At 52.8% G+C, this 17,673-nt stretch overlaps 1 protein-coding gene across 3 annotated transcripts in view; it reads left to right on the top strand.

The window, feature by feature from the left end:
* The window catches only part of SCARA3 (scavenger receptor class A member 3), a 33,691-nt gene extending 16,238 nt beyond the window's left edge, over window positions 1–17,453 (top strand). For all 3 annotated transcript variants that reach the window (XM_070415557.1, XM_070415558.1, XM_070415556.1), the window contains exons 4-6: window positions 1,848–1,946; window positions 3,195–4,238; window positions 15,565–17,453. In XM_070415557.1, the coding sequence (XP_070271658.1) occupies window positions 1,848–1,946; window positions 3,195–4,238; window positions 15,565–16,016 (1,595 nt within the window). In that variant the 3' untranslated portion in view covers window positions 16,017–17,453. The remainder of the gene's footprint in view (window positions 1–1,847; window positions 1,947–3,194; window positions 4,239–15,564) is intronic.
* Window positions 17,454–17,673: the final 220 nt, after the last annotated feature.

Raw genomic sequence — 17,673 nt, 5'->3', positions numbered from 1 at the left:
GGGGATTTCTGATCAGGGCTCCAGCACCCAAACTCCCCTACACAGACCAGCAGACCCCTGCGGCAGGGCCCAGACCCCGGGGTCTCTGTGCCTGGTTCAAACGGCAAAGACTGGCTCCTGCTTTCTGGTCAGCGATGGGCTGTGTGATCTGGAGCAAGGCCCTTCCCCTCTCGGCACCTCCGTTTTCTGAGAGATAAAATGAGAGGCTAGGACGAGATCCGTGATTCCCAATGTTAGCCCCATGTGAGAATCGCTGGAAGCTTTAAAAAAAATATTGATGCCTGGGCCCCACCCCAGTAATGTAATTAGTTCATATATTTAAGCTTTCCAGATGAGCCTGCTGGACATCCGTAGTTGAGGTCACTGGATCAGGTGATTTCCAAGCCCCTTCCGTGGTCTTTGTGACTGTTTCTCAAAGTGAGGCTGGATGCCTACCCGCCTCGAGGTCACCGCGGTATTTGTGGGAGTGCAGATTCCTGGGTCTCACCCAGACTTACTCCATCAGAGTCCCACAGGTGCAGGCCAGGGACCGGAGGTCGTGGGTCCCTGGCACACTGTGGTTTCTGTGCGTGGTAGCTGACCCAGGTGAGGCATACAGCTAGACTCAGGTAACTTCCGCCTCTGGGTGCTACCGGTTTATGGTAAACTGATGGAAACACATGGGATGCCTTCTCACTGCAACTGCATTCGGATTTAAAAAATCCAGACTTCTTTCCTAAGGAAACAGTACGTGTGTTTGCCCTAATGGACTAGACATTAGAGACAAGGCTGGGACTGGGATGAGACCAGCGGGGTGCGGAGGGTGCCTCACGCTAGGTGCTGTGCCCTGCATGCATCTGACCCTGAACAGGGGGGTGTCTGGTTCCGACCCTGGTTAGAGAGATAGTAAGTCCCCACTTAGCGTCATCAATAGGTTCTTGGAAACTGTGGCTTTAAGCGAAATGACATATATGGAAACCAGTTTTGCCATAGATAACTGATATAAACAAGAGTTAAGTTCCTACACTATATTTCTGGTCATGAAAGTATCATCAAACTTCTAAATAAAGACCCAAAACACTTCTACTATTAAACATTCAAATAAATGTGAGCAATACATACATTTAAGAAAGATGAATAAGGACAAATAAGATTATTTTCCAACCCAGTGATTCCAGTCCAGGGCTGTGGGTGGCCAGAGCCTATCCCGGCCGCTCAGGGTGCGCCGAGGGAACCCACCCTGCACGCCCTTCCATCCCAGGGTGCATTGCACACACACACACACACACACACACACACAATCACTCAGAGGACCCGGGGCCTCTCACTGTTACCAATTAAATCTCGACAGCTCTGACCTACACAGTGTTAATCAAAGCCCATGGATCCCAAAGCATTTGGAATCAGCATTTTGGAGCTGATAACAACCTTAGAAGTCATTTAACTTCAGGCTTTCTTTTTACAGATGATCCAGTTGAGCTCCAGAAAGATTAATCAACTTGCCCGAAGTCACCCAACACATTTGAGGCAAATCTGGGACTAGAAGTATATATATATATTTACACATATGTGTAATATGTATATTACACATTATAATATGTACATACGTTTAAGACATACATATATATACAGCCAGATAAATGTACACATAAACATATAAACTTAAAGGAGACATATAAACAGATATATGTCTATAGGTAGGAATAGTTACATAGATATGTATTTTTAAGAGATGCATGACAAACTCTGGTCATAGGAAGCATTTTCCCTCACCGCCCCTGGGAAGCCCCATAGAAGAAGGGCTGATAAAAACACCTTTCTGTGAGGCAACATCCTGCCCCAGTGTCTCACCTGTATTTGCCCTACAGTTTTCAGGAAAGTAGACTCTCTCTCCGAAGACATCTCCCTGGCCCAAGCCACTTATGACAAGAAGCTTGTGTCTATGCAGGAAAATCTCCAGGGCCTTGGTAAGTGCCCAGTGTCCAGATGTGCTAACTATGATAAAAAACGAATGGTAACTGGGGTAGGGTGATGGTCACCCCCCCAACCCCCGCCATGTGCCTCTATGTTTTGGTGCCTGGAGCAGGGCAGCCTTCGCCAACTTAGGCCTAAGGGAGGAGGGAGGACAGCCATGGCTGCCTGCTCCCTGTCCAGCTGGAGAACCACCCATTGCAGGAGGGCTGCTCCCCGGGGCTGGAGGTTCTGCGTGTGGTAGGGAAGGAAGCGAAAGACAGTTCATTTCCCTAATATCCTCATGCATCTGAAGTTATTTTTAAGACCTTCTAAAGCCTTTTGGTAAGTCAGCCCTTCCCTCATCACTACTTTAAAGTGTGCATGATTCATGATACTCTTTTCTGTTTTGTTTTGTTAATCCTCACTCGAGGATATTTTTTTCCACTGATTTTTTATGGAGAGTGGAAGAGAGAGGGAAAGACAGAGAGGAACATCAATGTGAGAGAAACACATCAATTGGTTGCCTCCTGCACAAGCCCTGACCAGGCTGAGGAGGAGCCTGCAACCAAGGTACATGCCCTTGGCTGGAGTCGAACCTGGGACCCTTTGGTCCGCAGGCTGATACTCTATCCACTGAGCCAAACCAGGTAGGGCTCGTGATGCTCTTGATCTCCTGCTTTAACAAGGGACCTTCTCGCGCTGACAATGAGCCAGAAGGAGCCATCATGGAAGGGGTTAGAGGTGGTCTGTGTCATGGAGAGAGAAAGTCCTGCTCTGCCACTATCTTGATCAATGAGTGATATTTTGTCAAGCCACTTCTCTGTGCCTCATTTCTCATCAGTTACAGGAGAAAAAATTTTGCACCGTCTCCTCAAGTTTATTGTGAGAGGAATAAATGAGATAATAGATCTAAAAATATTTGGAGAGATTTTAAAATAAAATGTCAATGGGAGGTTCTTGGCAACCTCAGAAAAGCTAGAAAGATATATTTTCCAGCATTTGGTGGCAAGATGGAGATTTAGATCTAAAGCCGAAGTACCTAAATCCTACATTTCAGGTCATAGGAAAGAGGTTTGATACAAATAAGATCTCATAGAGATGGCCAGGCTCTTCCAAAATGGGTTTCAGAGCAGGACCTGGGAAAGGAAGAGGCACCGGACAGCCACTTGCCAATTCATTATGCTCTGCAATATTTTATTTAAAGACGTACCCTTTGTCCCATGATCCTTCAGCCGCTGAAATGTTCTCTCTTTCCCCTGAAGATCTGAAGGCCCCGAACAACTGCTCTTTCTGCCACGAGGCCGGGCAGCTGGGGCAAGAGATCAGAAAACTGCAGGAGGAGCTGGAGGGAATTCAGAAGATGCTTCTGGCTCAGGAGGTCCAGCTGGACCAGGCCTCTCAGACCCATGAGCTGCTTTCCACCACCAGCAGTCAGATCTCCCAGGAGATGGGCAACTGTTCCTTCTCCATCCACCAGCTCAACCAATCTCTGGGGCTCTTCCTGACGCAGGTGCGAGGCTGGCAGGCCACCACGGCCGGCCTGGACCTCTCTCTGAAGGACCTGGCCCAGGAGTGCTACGACGTCCGGGCGGCCGTGCACCAGATCAACTTCACCGTGGGGCAGACTTCAGAATGGGTCCACGGGATCCGCCGGAAGACGGACGAGGAAACCCTGACCCTCCAGAAGATCGTCACCGACTGGCAGAACTACACCCGGCTCTTCAGCAGCCTGCGCACCACCTCGACCAAGACCGGAGAAGCGGTCAAGAACATCCAGGCCACCCTGGGGGCCTCTTCACAGCGCATCAGCCAGAATTCCGAGAGCATGCATGACCTGGTGATGCAGGTCATGGGCTTGCAGCTGCAGCTGGATAACATCTCGTCCTTCCTGGACGACCACGAAGAGAACATGCACGACCTGCAGTACCACACTCGCTACGCTCAGAACCGCACGGTGGAGAGGTTCGAGACGCTGGAAGGACGCATGGCCTCTCACGAGATCGAGATCGGCACCATCTTTACCAACATCAATGCCACCGACAGCCACGTGCACAGCATGCTCAAGTACCTGGACGACGTGCGGCTGTCCTGCACGCTGGGCTTCCACACCCACGCGGAGGAGCTCTACTACCTGAACAAGTCCGTCTCCCTCATGCTGGGCACCACGGACCTGCTGCGGGAGCGCTTCGGCCTGCTCAGCGCCCGCCTGGACTTCAACGTCCGCAACCTGTCCATGATCGTGGAGGAGATGAAGGCCGTGGATACACAGCACGGAGAAATCCTTCGCAACGTCACCGTTGTACGAGGTGAGAGTGAGACCTGGGCCGGGCTGCTGCAGAGCTCCCAGAGGGCCTTGGTCGTCTTGCTAGACTCAGGAGCACCTGGTTTCAGGCAAAAATCCTAGTGGGCTAATACAATCCTGTAGCAAATGCCTAGGGCAACTGGCAGTTTTAGCGCACTTGCCACCTCTTTTTAAAGGTGTTGTGGCTCCTAACTTTGCCTGTTATACATTTATATGGGTTTGTTTAATTGCACCACAAAGAGAAATAGGCAGACCTCGTCTTTTGGAAACCATCTCCTCTTGTTTTCTGCCTTCCCACCCTCTCATCAGTGCTGTCAACCATCTGCCCCTCAGATGCCCACCATTCTGATGCTGTCTTCTCCTATCTCACCCCTGCATTCGTCAAAGTTCTCCAGAGAAACATAACAAATAGGAGAGAGAGGGAGGGAGGGAGGGAGGGAGGGAGGGAGGGAGGAGAGAGAGAGAGAGATTATAAGGAATTGGCTTATATAATTATGGAGTGTGGCAAGTTCAAATCTATACAGGTGATGTCCCAGTTCATATCCAAAGACCGGAAGTTGCTGCAGAACCAGGAAGAGATGATGTGTTAGTTTCAAGACCTTCAGGTCAGGCAGGAGAATTCTCTCACTTGGGAGAGGGTCCGCCTTTTGTTCTATTCAGACCTTCAACTGAGTGGACGAGGCCTGCCCACACTGGGGAGGGCAATCTGCGTTACTCAATATAGATTTAAATGTCAGTATCATCCATAAATACCCCTACAGATACACCCAGAATAGTGTTTGACCAAATATCTGTCTATCCCATGGCTCAGTCAAATTGACACATAAAATTAACCATCAGAAGTCCACCTCTTTCCAACTTGGGACTCATACACATTTCCTTAAATCATACTTAATCCTCAAATGGAGACATAACAAAGTCATCATTTTACCTGACGTACATGATGCTCCTATCCTGTGTACAACCAAAACCTCACTAACCCTTCCCCGGAAGAGGAGACAAAGGCCTTCAGTGTTTATTCTTCTCCTTATATCTCATAATTTAAATACTATGATATAAACAACAATATTTAAATACTGTGATATAAAGTCAATAAATTCTATATCTTATGTTACATGATAAGGGGATGAGAGAGAAGAAAGAAAGATATATATGTTATATATTTATATATATTAGTAACACAATAAGGAGGAATACTCTTGACAATTACATTCGTCATTTCTTCACCTGGTTACATAGCTGGTATTTATAACTACCCTTTTCCACTACGAATTTCACATTCCCTTTGCCCTCCAGCAAACAGCTTGGCTGCTTGCGATTCTTTACCTGACGGTGAACAAATCTTCACTCTCAAAGGCCCACTAGTAGTCCTGCCTGGACTGGGTTGTTGTAGTTTTCCATTGACCTTCCTCACAAGGCAGGGGAATGCTAAGTGGTCTCCTGTATTCCACACATACTCCTCCACTGTGGAGTAGTAGTCCCATTCCTCCCTGGTAGTCAGGGTCAGTCACCCCAGTCAGCACAGTGACTTCTTTACCTGTTCATTCAGAGGCATGAGGTGGCCAGCATGTCTGGGCAGCAGTCTTAACTTCCTGTTCAATGGAATTATGTTGCATCTCCTGGCAGAAACATTCTACCCTTTGCAACTAAGATCTCTGAGACAGCAGAGCGTAAGGTGGTAGGAGCAAGCGGCAAAAGTTTTGCTAGTGGGTCACTAAGGATAACAGTGAGTGGTGCCACTCCTGTGTCCATCCCTGACCCCTGGAGCTGTGACTACTGGCCGTCAGAGAAGCAGCACCACGTATGGGACACTGACAGAGCGTAGCCCTGAAAGTATTTGCCCGCTAACTGGCACTGTAACTGAGTCTTCAAAAGGCCATTCCATCGCCTGGCCAGAATCGCTCAGTGGTTGAGGGTTGACCTATGAACCAAAAGGTCACAGTTCGCTGGTTCAGTGGTTGTGGGCTCGACCCCCAGTGTCAGGCCTGCAGGAGGCAGCCAATCAATGATTCTCTCTCTTCATTAATGTTTCTATCTCTCTCTCCTTCTCCCTTCCTCTCTGAAATCAATAAAAACATATTTTTAAAAAGGCCATTCCATCCATCCAACAAGCCACCTGCTTCAAGATGGTAGGAAACACGCAACACCCATGAGTTCCATGGTCTTGGGCCCAGTGCCATGCTCCAATTGCTGTGAAGTGAGTTTCTAGATCAGAAGCAATGCTGCACCGATACCGGGGTGGTGGGTAATGCATTCTGTAAGGGCATGGGTGGCAGTTTTGGCAGAAGCATTGCATGCAGGGAAGGTGTATCCTCATCCAGAGTAAGTGTCTCCTTACAGTAAGAACAAAACATTGTCCCTTGCGTGATGGAAGTGATCCAGTGTAACCAACCTGCCACCAGGTAGCTGGCTGATCCCCTGGGGAAGGTGCCATATCAGGGACTCGCTGTTGGTCTCTTCTGTCGACAAGTTGGGCTCTCAGCTGTGGCTGTAACCAGGTCAGCCTCGGTGACTGGAAATCCATGTTGCTAAAACCATAAATAACCTCCAACCCTGTCCCCATGGCCACTTTGTTCACGAGCCCATTGGGTGATGACAGGGGCTGGGGGAAGAGGCTGACTGGAATCCATAGTCAACCCTCTATCCACTTGCTTATTGCAACCTCCTGGGCTGAGGTCCCCTCTGCTGAGCATTCACAGAGGACACAAATCTTCACATGTTTTGCCCATTCAGAGAGAACTATTCAACGCCTCTTCCCCAAATTTGATTTCAACCAGTTTTCTGATTGTGTTCATTCCAAGGCCCTGACCATCCAGCCAAATCACTGGCCACAGCCTGTGACCTGGTATATAGTTAGTCCTCACTCCCTGTTATTGATAAGTTCTTGGAAACTCTGACTTAAGCAAAACGACATGTAACAAAACTAATTTTACCCTAGGGTAATTGATACAAGCAAGAGTTAAATTCCCACTGCATATTTCTGATCACAAAAATATTACCAACACTTCTAAATAAAGACCCAAACACTTCTAATGGTAAACGTTGAAATAAATGTGAGCTATACCTACATTTGAGAAAGATGAATAAAAACAAGTAAGAAAGTGATTTTCCAACCTGCTTATTCTAGTTCAGAATGACAGGTGGCCGGAGCCACTCCCAGAAGGTCAGGGAGCAAGATAGGACCTCACTCAGACGGGACACCCTTCCATAGCAGGGCCACTCAGACATCCACACTCTCTCAGACTGGGACAGTGTAGAAACGCCTACCACCTACCATCTTTGGGATGTGGGTGGAAACCAAAGTCCCCAGAGAAAATCCATGCAAACTCAGCCAGACAGTGGCCCTGGCCTGACTTGACTTTTTTCTTCTCATCAACATGATAACGAAATGACATTGAATGAAATGACATCATTCAAGGGCCTGTCTGACCATTTCTCCTTCCAAGGAAACAGAGCAAGGCCAGAAGTCCTGCCCACTGGGAGGCTCACCGTGTCCTTCAGAGCTGTCCCAGAGCAGGGCTGCGGTGCTACGGCGGTGCACTGTGATGCCTGCATATTATGCAGACCTGGCCCTAGGAGTGTTCTTCTCTGCCTGCTGATTGCAGGGTACTCCCCATGACACCCCAGAGAGAAGGCAGTGTCACAGGAGTGGGGACCATGGGCATTTGGGCCACTTCTTCATACAACTTCACCTGTGTACCTTGTCCATTTGACAAGGTGGAGTCAGCTCTACATGCCCAACCTCATGGCCTGGTGGGTCAGATAACAACCAGTCCATGACGGCCAGTTCAGATCACGTGGTAACTTGATGGCCCATGGCTAAGCATTCAGTCTCTACTCAGGCCCCGTAGCAGGCCAAGAACTATTTCTCAAAAGGAGATTCGTTATCTGCAGGGCTTTGAACCCAAATCCTAAGGGCCTGCGCTGCAATTGACTTGTAGGGACCTGCCAGTGGCTCCAAAAAGCATCCCTTTCTGCTCCTGCCACTTCAAGCACCATTGGGCCTGCTGGATCCGATGGCCTGAGTGGCGAGCGGCTCGTATGGCAGTCTGGACCTGTTGCAGAGCCTTCTCTTGTTCTGGGTCCCGCTCAAAACGAGCAGCTTTTTGGGCCGCTCACTACACAGGATGGAGCAGCGCAACCAAATGAGGACTCTGTTGCCTCTGAAACCAGTAGGGGTGGCGCCTCCTCTTTGATTGCAGGCGAGTCCAGATGCAACCATTTATCCTTCACTTTTGAAGGGATATCGGAACATGCCCCACCCACGGGACCCCTAGAAATTCCAACAATGTGGAAGGACCTAAAATTGGTCAGCTTTGTTTCCCACCCGCTGACACACAAATGTCTTAGACGTGGAGCTGAAACAAAGCGTGAGCTCCTATTCACTCGCTCACTAGGTGCAGTCAGCGTAATGTCATCAGTGTCATGGACCGGGGTGGTATCTTGTGGAAGAGAAAGGTGACTAAGTTATGACATAGGCCGGAGAGCTGACATTCCCCTGAGGTAGGACCGTGAAGTAGGTAATGCTGGCCTTACCAGCAGAGAGTAAACTGCTTCGGGTGGGCCTTATGGACAGGGATGGACCAAAAAAAGCATTTGTTAGATCAGTATTTGCATCCCAGGGGATGTGTTGATTTTCTCAAGCAATGAAGCCACATGTGGTACAGCAGCAGCAATTAGAGTCACCACCTGGTAAAGTTACAATAATCCTCTGTCTTCTCAGAGACCTAGCACTCTCTGCCCAGGCCAGACAGGAAGGATGGATGGGGGAGTGGGGGCATCACTACCCCTGCGTCTCGTAGGCCCTGATGGTGGCACTCATCTCTGTAATCCTTCCAGGAGCGTGGTGTTACTTTGGTTCACTATTTTCCAGGTGGGGGCAGTTCTGGTGGCTTCCACTTGGCCTTTCCCACATAATATCCCTCTCTCCCGGGCCAGGGACCAGTGTGGGGATGCTGCCAGCTGCTCAGTGCGTCTATCATAATTACACATCCCAGAACTGGGGAGCAACCACGGGATGGATCTGGGGATTCCCTGGGCCCATGGTGAGATGGACTTGCTCACCTGACCTCCACAAGCCCCTTCTCTGACTGGGGGGCCACAGGGACACTGGGTCCCCTGGAATCTGTCAGGTCAGAGCCAGCGGGCAGTGGCCCCCCAAAGGCCTGATTATCTCCTTTTCCCCAGTGCAGTTACCCTGGTGAAAGGCTGTGGTCCCTTCAGGAAGGCTGGGAGAAAGATTCGCATATAAACATTTGGTAGTGCACGGGAGGCCCTCATTGGGGGACCCAGCCTCCCCTTCATTCACGGGGCACTGGGCTGTAAACTGGCTCAAATCTGAGAACTGATTGAGGGGCCATGACTCTCTGTTTTTATGATTCAGATTAGACTTTATTCACTTGACCTAGAACTTTCTGTTTATACAGAATAAGTAAAGCTTTAGTAGGCTACCTGCCTATCTCACTTCCAGGAACACCATGATCAGCAAGCTAACGCCATGGTTCTGTGCAGGTAGGACTATTGTAATTGCTGCTTTGACTCTCTGTCCATTCAGTACCCACACCCACCTTGCTTCTGGTGGTGGATCTCCACCAGGCTGCTGCCACCCTGAGATGGGATCCAGTTACCCCCCCTGCACTTAGATTGCTGAATTCAGTGACTGCAGGTCCCCCTGTGAGGTCTGGCCTCCGGAGGAGGGAGATCACAGAGCTCTCCTAGGATGCTGGGCTCCCCTCACAAACTTCTCTCACAGTTGTAGTGAAAGGCCTGTCTTCTGGACCTGCCCAGGGTGGGTGCCTAGGCCTCAAGTGAGAAATCCACTTCAACATGACAGTCCCCCTCAGTCTTTGAATCCCCTTCCTCTACATTCAACCAAGGCAGGCCCAGCATTTCTAACTCACTCTCTGTGGTCCTTGTTTCATCCAACCAACCACACAGACCGTTAGAGCCCTTTCTGATTCCCCAAGATGCAAGTTTAGATGCATCTCATCTTCCCTCTCTGTGTGTCTGTCAGAGTTCAAATTTCCCCTTTTTATAAAGTTACTAGAGGCCCAGTGCATGGATTCGTGCACTGGTGGGATCCCTCGGCCTGGCCTGCAGGGATTGGGCCAAAACCAGCCCAGTGCACAGATTTGTCCAGGGCGTGTCCAGCCCATCTTGCCCAGTCCTGATCAGCCGGACCCCAGCAGCAAGCTAACCTACCAGTCAGAGCATCTGCCCCTGGTGGTCAGTGTGCATCATAGTGACTGCTTGAATAGTCGAACGAATGGTCAGACACTTAGCATATTAGGCTTTTATTATATAGGATACTTGTTTGGGGCCACCCTAATGACCACATTCAAACATGATTATCTCCAAAGACCCTAGTTCCAAGTAAGGTCATATTCCCAGGTACTGGGGGTTAGTACTTCAGCACATGAATTGTGAGGGGACACAAGTCAACCCTTAACAAATACCATTATTTTTTTATTCTAGTCCTTCACAGCAATATTGCCAACAATTTTCCCCCCTAGAAAATGGTTCCAAAGACTCCCAATCAGGATTCTTTTGTTGTTGTTGAAGTTAATCCACACCCGAGGATAGTTTTCCCATTGATTTTTAAAGAGAGTGGAAGAGAGCGGGAGAGACATCTTATGTGAGAGAGATACATCGGCTGGTTGCCTCCCGCACCTGCCCCAACCAGGACCGGGGGTTGAGGTACATGCCCTTGACCGGAATCGAACTCAGGACCCTTCAGTCCTCCGGCCAATGCTCTAACCACTGAGTGAGACTGGCTATGGCATAATCAGGACTCTTTTTCACAGGAATTTGTATGGCTACAACCAGATTTCCTGAACCCTTCCCCAAGAAGTGTGTATCTTTGTGGGAAGACTGTTCAACCTAAAAATCTAGCAGCTCTTAGCTCTAGAGAATAGACTATGTAACCAGGGAGATCTGGTAGTTCCAGAACATACAGTTGGCAGGTGGGCCCAATATCTGGGCCAGTCACCCAGGGAGCCCCAGGAGGAAGGAGGGAGGCTCCCACGATCCCAGAGAGCTCTGTTCTCTCCTCAGAGCTCAGACTTAGAACTAACCTCTCTGGTTCTCTGGTTCTCTTTATCTATTTAGTCTCAAACCTGTGTTGCCTTCATTTTGTAGCACTGAGCATTTCTATTGCTACTAGGGATCATTTTTTCTTTAATCTAGATTGGTGGTTTGGGGGCTCCTGGGAGAGTAGGTTTTGCTTGTCTTTGTCATATTTTTGCAACAAAGCCAGTTATTGAATATTGCCTTGGTAACTGAAATCTTCCCACAGTATGCCTCTAACTCAGGGGTCCTCAAACTTTTTAAACAGGGGGCCAGTTCACTGTCCCTCAGACCGTTGGAGGGCCGGACTATAGTTTTTTAAAAAACTATGAACAAATTCCTATGCACACTGCACATATCTTATTTTGAAGTAAAAAAACAAAACGGGAACAAATACAATATTTGTATTTGCATGTGGCCCGCGGGCCGTAGTTTGAGGACCCTTGCTCTAACTTATGTGTCCATGTGACCTCTGGATCACAATGTTCCATTGAGGCATTAGTAGAAATTCTTTTGGTTCATCTTCTAGTAGTTTGTATCTTTGTTGCATTCGACCTAAGAACACATGAGAGATGAAGCTTTTCCCGTGACAAAGCCCATGCACACACTTGGTTGCATTTTAGCCTCACTGCAACTTTGTACAGTGGACAAGGTGTTGGTGTCTTTATTTTACAGAAAGGCGGCCTGAGACTGGGAAAGGTTAGGGAATGAGCTCTAAAGAGGGGCAGAGCCTTACCCAGCCACCCAGTGTGTTACTACCAGAGCTGGGCCTCGAACCCACGTCCCCTGAGTTCCAGGTCATTGTGTCCTCCGTGGCACTAGGCCAGTTCCCCAAGAGGCGCCTCTCTGTCTCTATGTCCTCTACCCTTGTAAGCTGGCTTGTTGCTTTGGCTTCGAGATGAACTTTGGGCCCCTCCTGCCCAGGCACCACCCCATCCCCCGGCGGGCAGTGTTGGGGCCCTGAAAGACTAGGTACTTCTGCTCATCCTCCCACCCCTTCCCTGTTCCCAGTGCGGACCACCTACTTGTCCCAGACATGCACTCAGTTGTGGCTCTGCCCTAATGGGCCAGGATGGCCTAATTACAGCCTCTGGCTTCCTGAGTAATTATGGGCCTCCCTGGGCTCCAGAGTCTCTGTCCCCGCTCCCAGCTCAGCTGCACAGCCCGGCCACTGCTGCTTTTCTTGCCTCCTTTGCCTGAAATGTCCCCCACTGCTCAGAGCAGCACTCAGTCCTCTGTCCTTGGCCCTTTAGCTCTGTGATATCAGGATCTTACTCCCAGCTATGTCAGGGCGCCCTGTCCTGGAGAGCGCCTCGGTCAGCCTCCGTCCACATGCCTTCCCCCGTGCTAACCACTAACCTACGGTTGTTGACTTCCTCCCTGGCCAGCCCTGTTCTCTGACCGCATGATTCATGGCTGACCTGGGACTGACAGGCGGAGGCTTGGCTCACCTGAGGAAGACAGTCCTTCTGGTTACTGCATCCCCCTCTGTGGGAACCCTCCCACTCCTCCGGGCAGCACCCGGCAGGAGGCCTGGCAGTGGGAGGACAGTGGGGTGGGAAGGACGGGTAGAGAAAGGGCCAAGAGCCCCAGCCACCGTGTGATGAGGAACACAGGCAGCGGGGTGGGGAGGAAGGCGCATGGGTTTCAGAGCTTCTCAGGCCTGGGTTTGAATCCTGCCTCTGCCCCTTACTAGTCAGGGCCAGGGAGAAGAGGACGCCCATCGGAGATGTGACAAGGGAAGGAATAGGGGAGACTGAGGGGAGAGAGTGCAGGGGCTCCAGCTGGACCCGGGGGCCAGGCAGGGCAGGGCGTCCTTGTCGAGGTGCAATTTCTCAGACTTTTCCTGAGTCGAGGCTAGAGATGGGGACTGGGGACGGTTTACCCAGGGGACAAGAGTGGGAGCCTCAGAAGTGGCTGTAAGAAGAGAGTGAAGCACCAGGGAGCTGGGGGCGAGCCCTGCGAGCCGGTTCCTAGGGCAGCCCGAGCTTGAGCCCAGAGAAGCAGGCGGAGGAGCGGGGATGCTCATGGAGCCATGGGGGCCCTGGGTGAGACTCTGTTTTATAGACGAGGACCCGAGCTCGAATGGGCAGGGACTTGCCCAGTGTCCCTCCATGGCCTTCTGACTCTTGTCCACCCGCTTGGCCTCTAGGGCTGCGCCTCCTCGGAATGGCTCTGCATTCCCAGCCTCAGCTGGCCCAGGGGCCAAGAGCAGAGTTGGGGTGAAGACGGGGCGGTGGCTTTTCCAGTTCCCAGCTCGCCCAGCCAGGCTCGGGGAGGCCGTCAGCTGCTCGGGCATCTCCCTGTGCCCGTGTTGTTCTGTGCTGTTCTGGCCGCCTTATTGGGTGGGGGTGGGGCTCGCTGTGGACCAGAGGGCACATCCTTCCTGGAGCTGCTCCCAGGCCAGGGCAATGCCACCCCCACCCCCAGCCAGCCTGGTGATGGAGTCCCAGCTTGTGCTTGTGCTGCCGGCAGGCCACGTGAGCGGAGCCCACGCTGTGTGAGGGAGGTGGCATGGCAGGCGGGGGCAGGGAACGGCTGGAAGATTTTATTGGCCCTGGGGGGTCTGACTCTGTCTGGGTTCCAGTTTCCAGTTTAGGTGGCAATAGAGGACGGAATTCAAGGACACTCTGTCCCACTTAGACACACTCCGGGACGGAGACAAGAGGGAACAGCAGGGGTGGAGGGCATGGGGGAGGGTGGGGTGGCAGCAGGTGGCATCAGCCAGCGAAGGAGCCCTGACAGACCCTGGACCACAGCCCCTGGGAGGGCCCCCAGCGCCCCGCTTCCAGGATCCCTTCCCTCTGAGAGGCCACCTGGGCTCCGGTTTCCACTCAGGGACCCCCGGGGATATCACTGCACCTCTCTGGGCTTTCGTTGCCTCCTCTGTGAAATGACAGGATTGGGCTGGCTCCTCCCCAGCTCAAAAGCTGCAGGATTCTCTTTGCCAAGCGAATGATGTCACAGCAGAGTTCTCAGACAGCCGACTGTGGGCACCGGACTTCATCTCCCAGGCCAGCCTGGGTTCTGCTCCCACCACTTCTAGGCCGAGGCAGCTGCAGAAAGCCAGGCCTTCACTGGGCCCCGGCCCCGGCGGCCTAACGCTGTCCTCCACGACTGCCCGCCGTCCTCAGGAGCCAGATGGTTCTCCTTCCTCTGCTCCCAGCACTCTGAGTGCCTCGGGCAGTGACGGCTACTCGCTGCTTTGTGGCCGCAGGGTCAGCGCAGCTCGGGGAGGTGGTGATTTGCAGGTCCACGCAGCCAGAGGTTGGTCAGGCCCATCTGAGCCCTGGCCTGAGCTCTAGACCGGGCTCTTTGAGGAAGGGGCCATGTCTTCATCTTGGCAGCTCGCCCAGGCCCTAGGCCAGAGCTGGGTGGGAGCAGGTGTCCACAGCCATTTGGTGAATCACCTTCTTCAAGTGTGTACTGAGCTCTCCCTGCCTTGTGTCAGGCTCTGGGCCCAGGATGGAGGATGTGAGCCATGACCCTCATTATCTTCCAGGGGTTCCACATTCTAGCAGGGTCCACCGGATAGTCTCCAAGGGTTGCTTTCTCTTTCCACATGCCAAGTAAATGATTCAGAAGGCGGTAGCCCCGAGAGCTCAGAGGAGAGGCTGGTGTGGTCAGGGTATGCTTCCTGGAGGAGTTGCCCTTTTTCTAGGCTGTTGCTGTGCCCACTCACGCTGGGAGGCATCTGTTTCTCATGCCTCATTTTCTTGGCCTTCTCCTCCATAATGCCTGACTTCATCCCTGGCCCCAGCTGCCAAACAGGTCATGAGCAAAGCCTGGAGTTGGGATTGGGGAGTGGGCTGTGGCGGGGCTGCGTCCAGCAAACAAAGACCATGAGGAGGTGTGGAAGGCCAGGCCAGCCGGAGCAGGACAGACAGTCTTGGACAGACTTGGCCTGTTCCCAGAACTGTCCAGCTGTCAGTCCCCAACCTAAGTGCACGTGTAGAACTATGGACGAGGCCTGAAGGTAGAACAAGGAGTGGCCACCGTGCACCAGGCCTCATGCTGGACACTGAACACGTGTCCTCTCAGCATCCGTGAGTATTCTCATCCCTGCTTCACAGACGGTAGAGTCAGCTCAGGGAAGTCAAGTCACCTGCCTGAACTCCCAAAGCCTGCAGCTGGCAGACCTGGGCTTTGCATCTGTCGAACCCGCGGGCATCACAGTGCCCAGTGCCCTGCACCTACTTCATGAGAACGCCTCGAGAGACCTGCCCCTCATGGACTGACCTGTCCCCTCTTCTCTCCAATCCTAGGTGCCCCCGGCCCTCCAGGACCAAGAGGACTCAAGGGAGATGTGGGTGTGAAAGGGCCCGTTGGTGGCAGAGGACCAAAAGGAGACGCTGGCAGCTTGGGGCCCCCGGGACCCCAGGGCCCTCAGGGGCAGCCCGGGGAAATTGGACCCGTGGGAGAAAGGGGGCCGGTTGGCCTGCGGGGTTTCCCAGGCCTCAAAGGCTCGAAGGGCAGCTTTGGAACTGGAGGCCCAAGAGGACAGCCAGGCCCCAAAGGGGATGTGGGGCCTCCGGGGCCAGAAGGGCCCCCAGGATCTCCAGGGCCCTCAGGGCCTCAGGGAAAACCGGGCATTGCTGGGAAGACAGGTTCACCAGGCCAGCGGGGGCCTGTGGGACCTAAGGGTGAACCAGGGATCCAGGGTCCCCCTGGCCTTCCTGGGCCCCCAGGCCCACCAGGAAGCCAGATTCGCTACTGAGGAGGGTCCGCAGTCCCAGACACTGCCTCACAGAAGGCTGGGAAGGGGGCTTAGGGCAGAGTGAGTCCCCAGAAAGCCTCACATGCAGAGAATTGTGCTCCTTTGATCCCGAAGGGGGTTGCCCCCAGGCCGGCCCCAGCACCTTTGGGCTCCCCAGTAGTGACTGTACCCTGGAAAGTAGCCCCTCACACACACACACACACACACACACACACACACACGTACACACGTACACACACACACACACACGTACACACACACACACACGTACACACGTACACACACACACACATGTACACATGCACACATGCATTTCCCTGCTGGCCAGGGGGGCCAACTGGGTTTCCCTGGCTGGACAAGAGGAGAGGGCAGAGAGAGGACCTCCCTCTCCTGTGACTGAGCCAGCCAGGGAGGTGGCTACCTCGGGAGGAAGGTCTTGAATCTGTCTCTGAATTGGTGACCAACTCCAGTCTTCCCAGCACCTTCACACCCACCCCAGCCAGTACTTTCCCGGGGCTCCCAGTGGCTGAAAAGACCCAGGGAAACCCTTACAGGGGATTGTGGTTCAAACTGGAAGGACAGGGTGGATTTGGCAACTGCAGACCCTCCCCATAACCATGGAAGCAGACCTGGGACCCGCCTGTCTCGCCCAGGACAGAGGAACCCACCGTGGCTGTCATTCTCCGGCCCTGTGCTCGGTGCCCCCAGGAGCTCAGCGATTTCCACATGTCAGAAAACTCCTTGCTTCATCCCGGCCTCCTCCGGTCAGGAGCATTCCAGAAGACATCTAAACAGCAGCTTCACCCGTGCAGGGACGCTCCAGGCACTGGAGCATTCCGCCAAAGTGGCGCCCGGCACGTAGAAGCTGGAGGAGGGGTGGTGAAGGCCTTGGTCACTGAGCCGCCTACAGAGCTGGCCCCCTTGCTGTCCATTCCTGGGGTAGGCAGTCTGGTGGCTGGGGGAGGGCTGACTCCCCCACCCCAAAACAGGGCCGCTCTCCTTCTGCACCCTCCTGCCCACTGACCTCACCCCACCGTGACCCAGAATGGCCTCTGTATGAGCAGCACAACTGAACGAGGAGGGACAGGCCTGAACACCCACAAGGGGCTCATTTGGACGTCACCCCTCGCCCACCTCCAACTCCCTGCGCACCCTGGCAGGAAGGAGCTCGGGGAGTTCCCAGCAGGGAGCAGGCCGCCCACAGGCTCCACTCGCTGTGCAGCGGCCCGGCCTGTGTTCCAGCAGAGCCCGAGCATCCAGCCTGACTCAGAGACCAGCCCCTCCCCCTGCCCGCGGCCATGATGCCACCTCCCTTCTCGGAATAGATGTGCAACTGGTTTGCACTCCTGCCCGTCCCCACTGCCATGTAATTCTCCCGTCTACATATGATATCATGCAACTTAGTATTATTGACTCAGTAAAGAGTGTTTCCAAGGGGGAGGTGTCTGCTATCTTTTCTGCCCGCCGGGGGCATGATGCCTTCAGGGGCTCCGCCTCACGTGGCCCTTGAAGGGGAACCAGTGGACAAGGGGTCCCCTAGCTGTTCAGTCACACTGTGGAGTCTGGTTCTAACCCCTGGCCCCTCACTCCAGAAACACTGCACTCCACTGGGGGTTCACGGTAGTCCTATTGGGACCAGGAACCAAGGTGTCTGAGG

Source organism: Myotis yumanensis, unplaced genomic scaffold (genome assembly GCF_028538775.1).
Source record: "Myotis yumanensis isolate MYYU_CA2020_CCGP unplaced genomic scaffold, mMyoYum1.0.hap1 SCAF_5, whole genome shotgun sequence".
Classification (NCBI taxonomy): domain Eukaryota; kingdom Metazoa; phylum Chordata; class Mammalia; order Chiroptera; family Vespertilionidae; genus Myotis; species Myotis yumanensis.
Note: the sequence above shows the minus strand (reverse complement) of the source record. Positions and strands in the feature narration are given on the sequence as shown.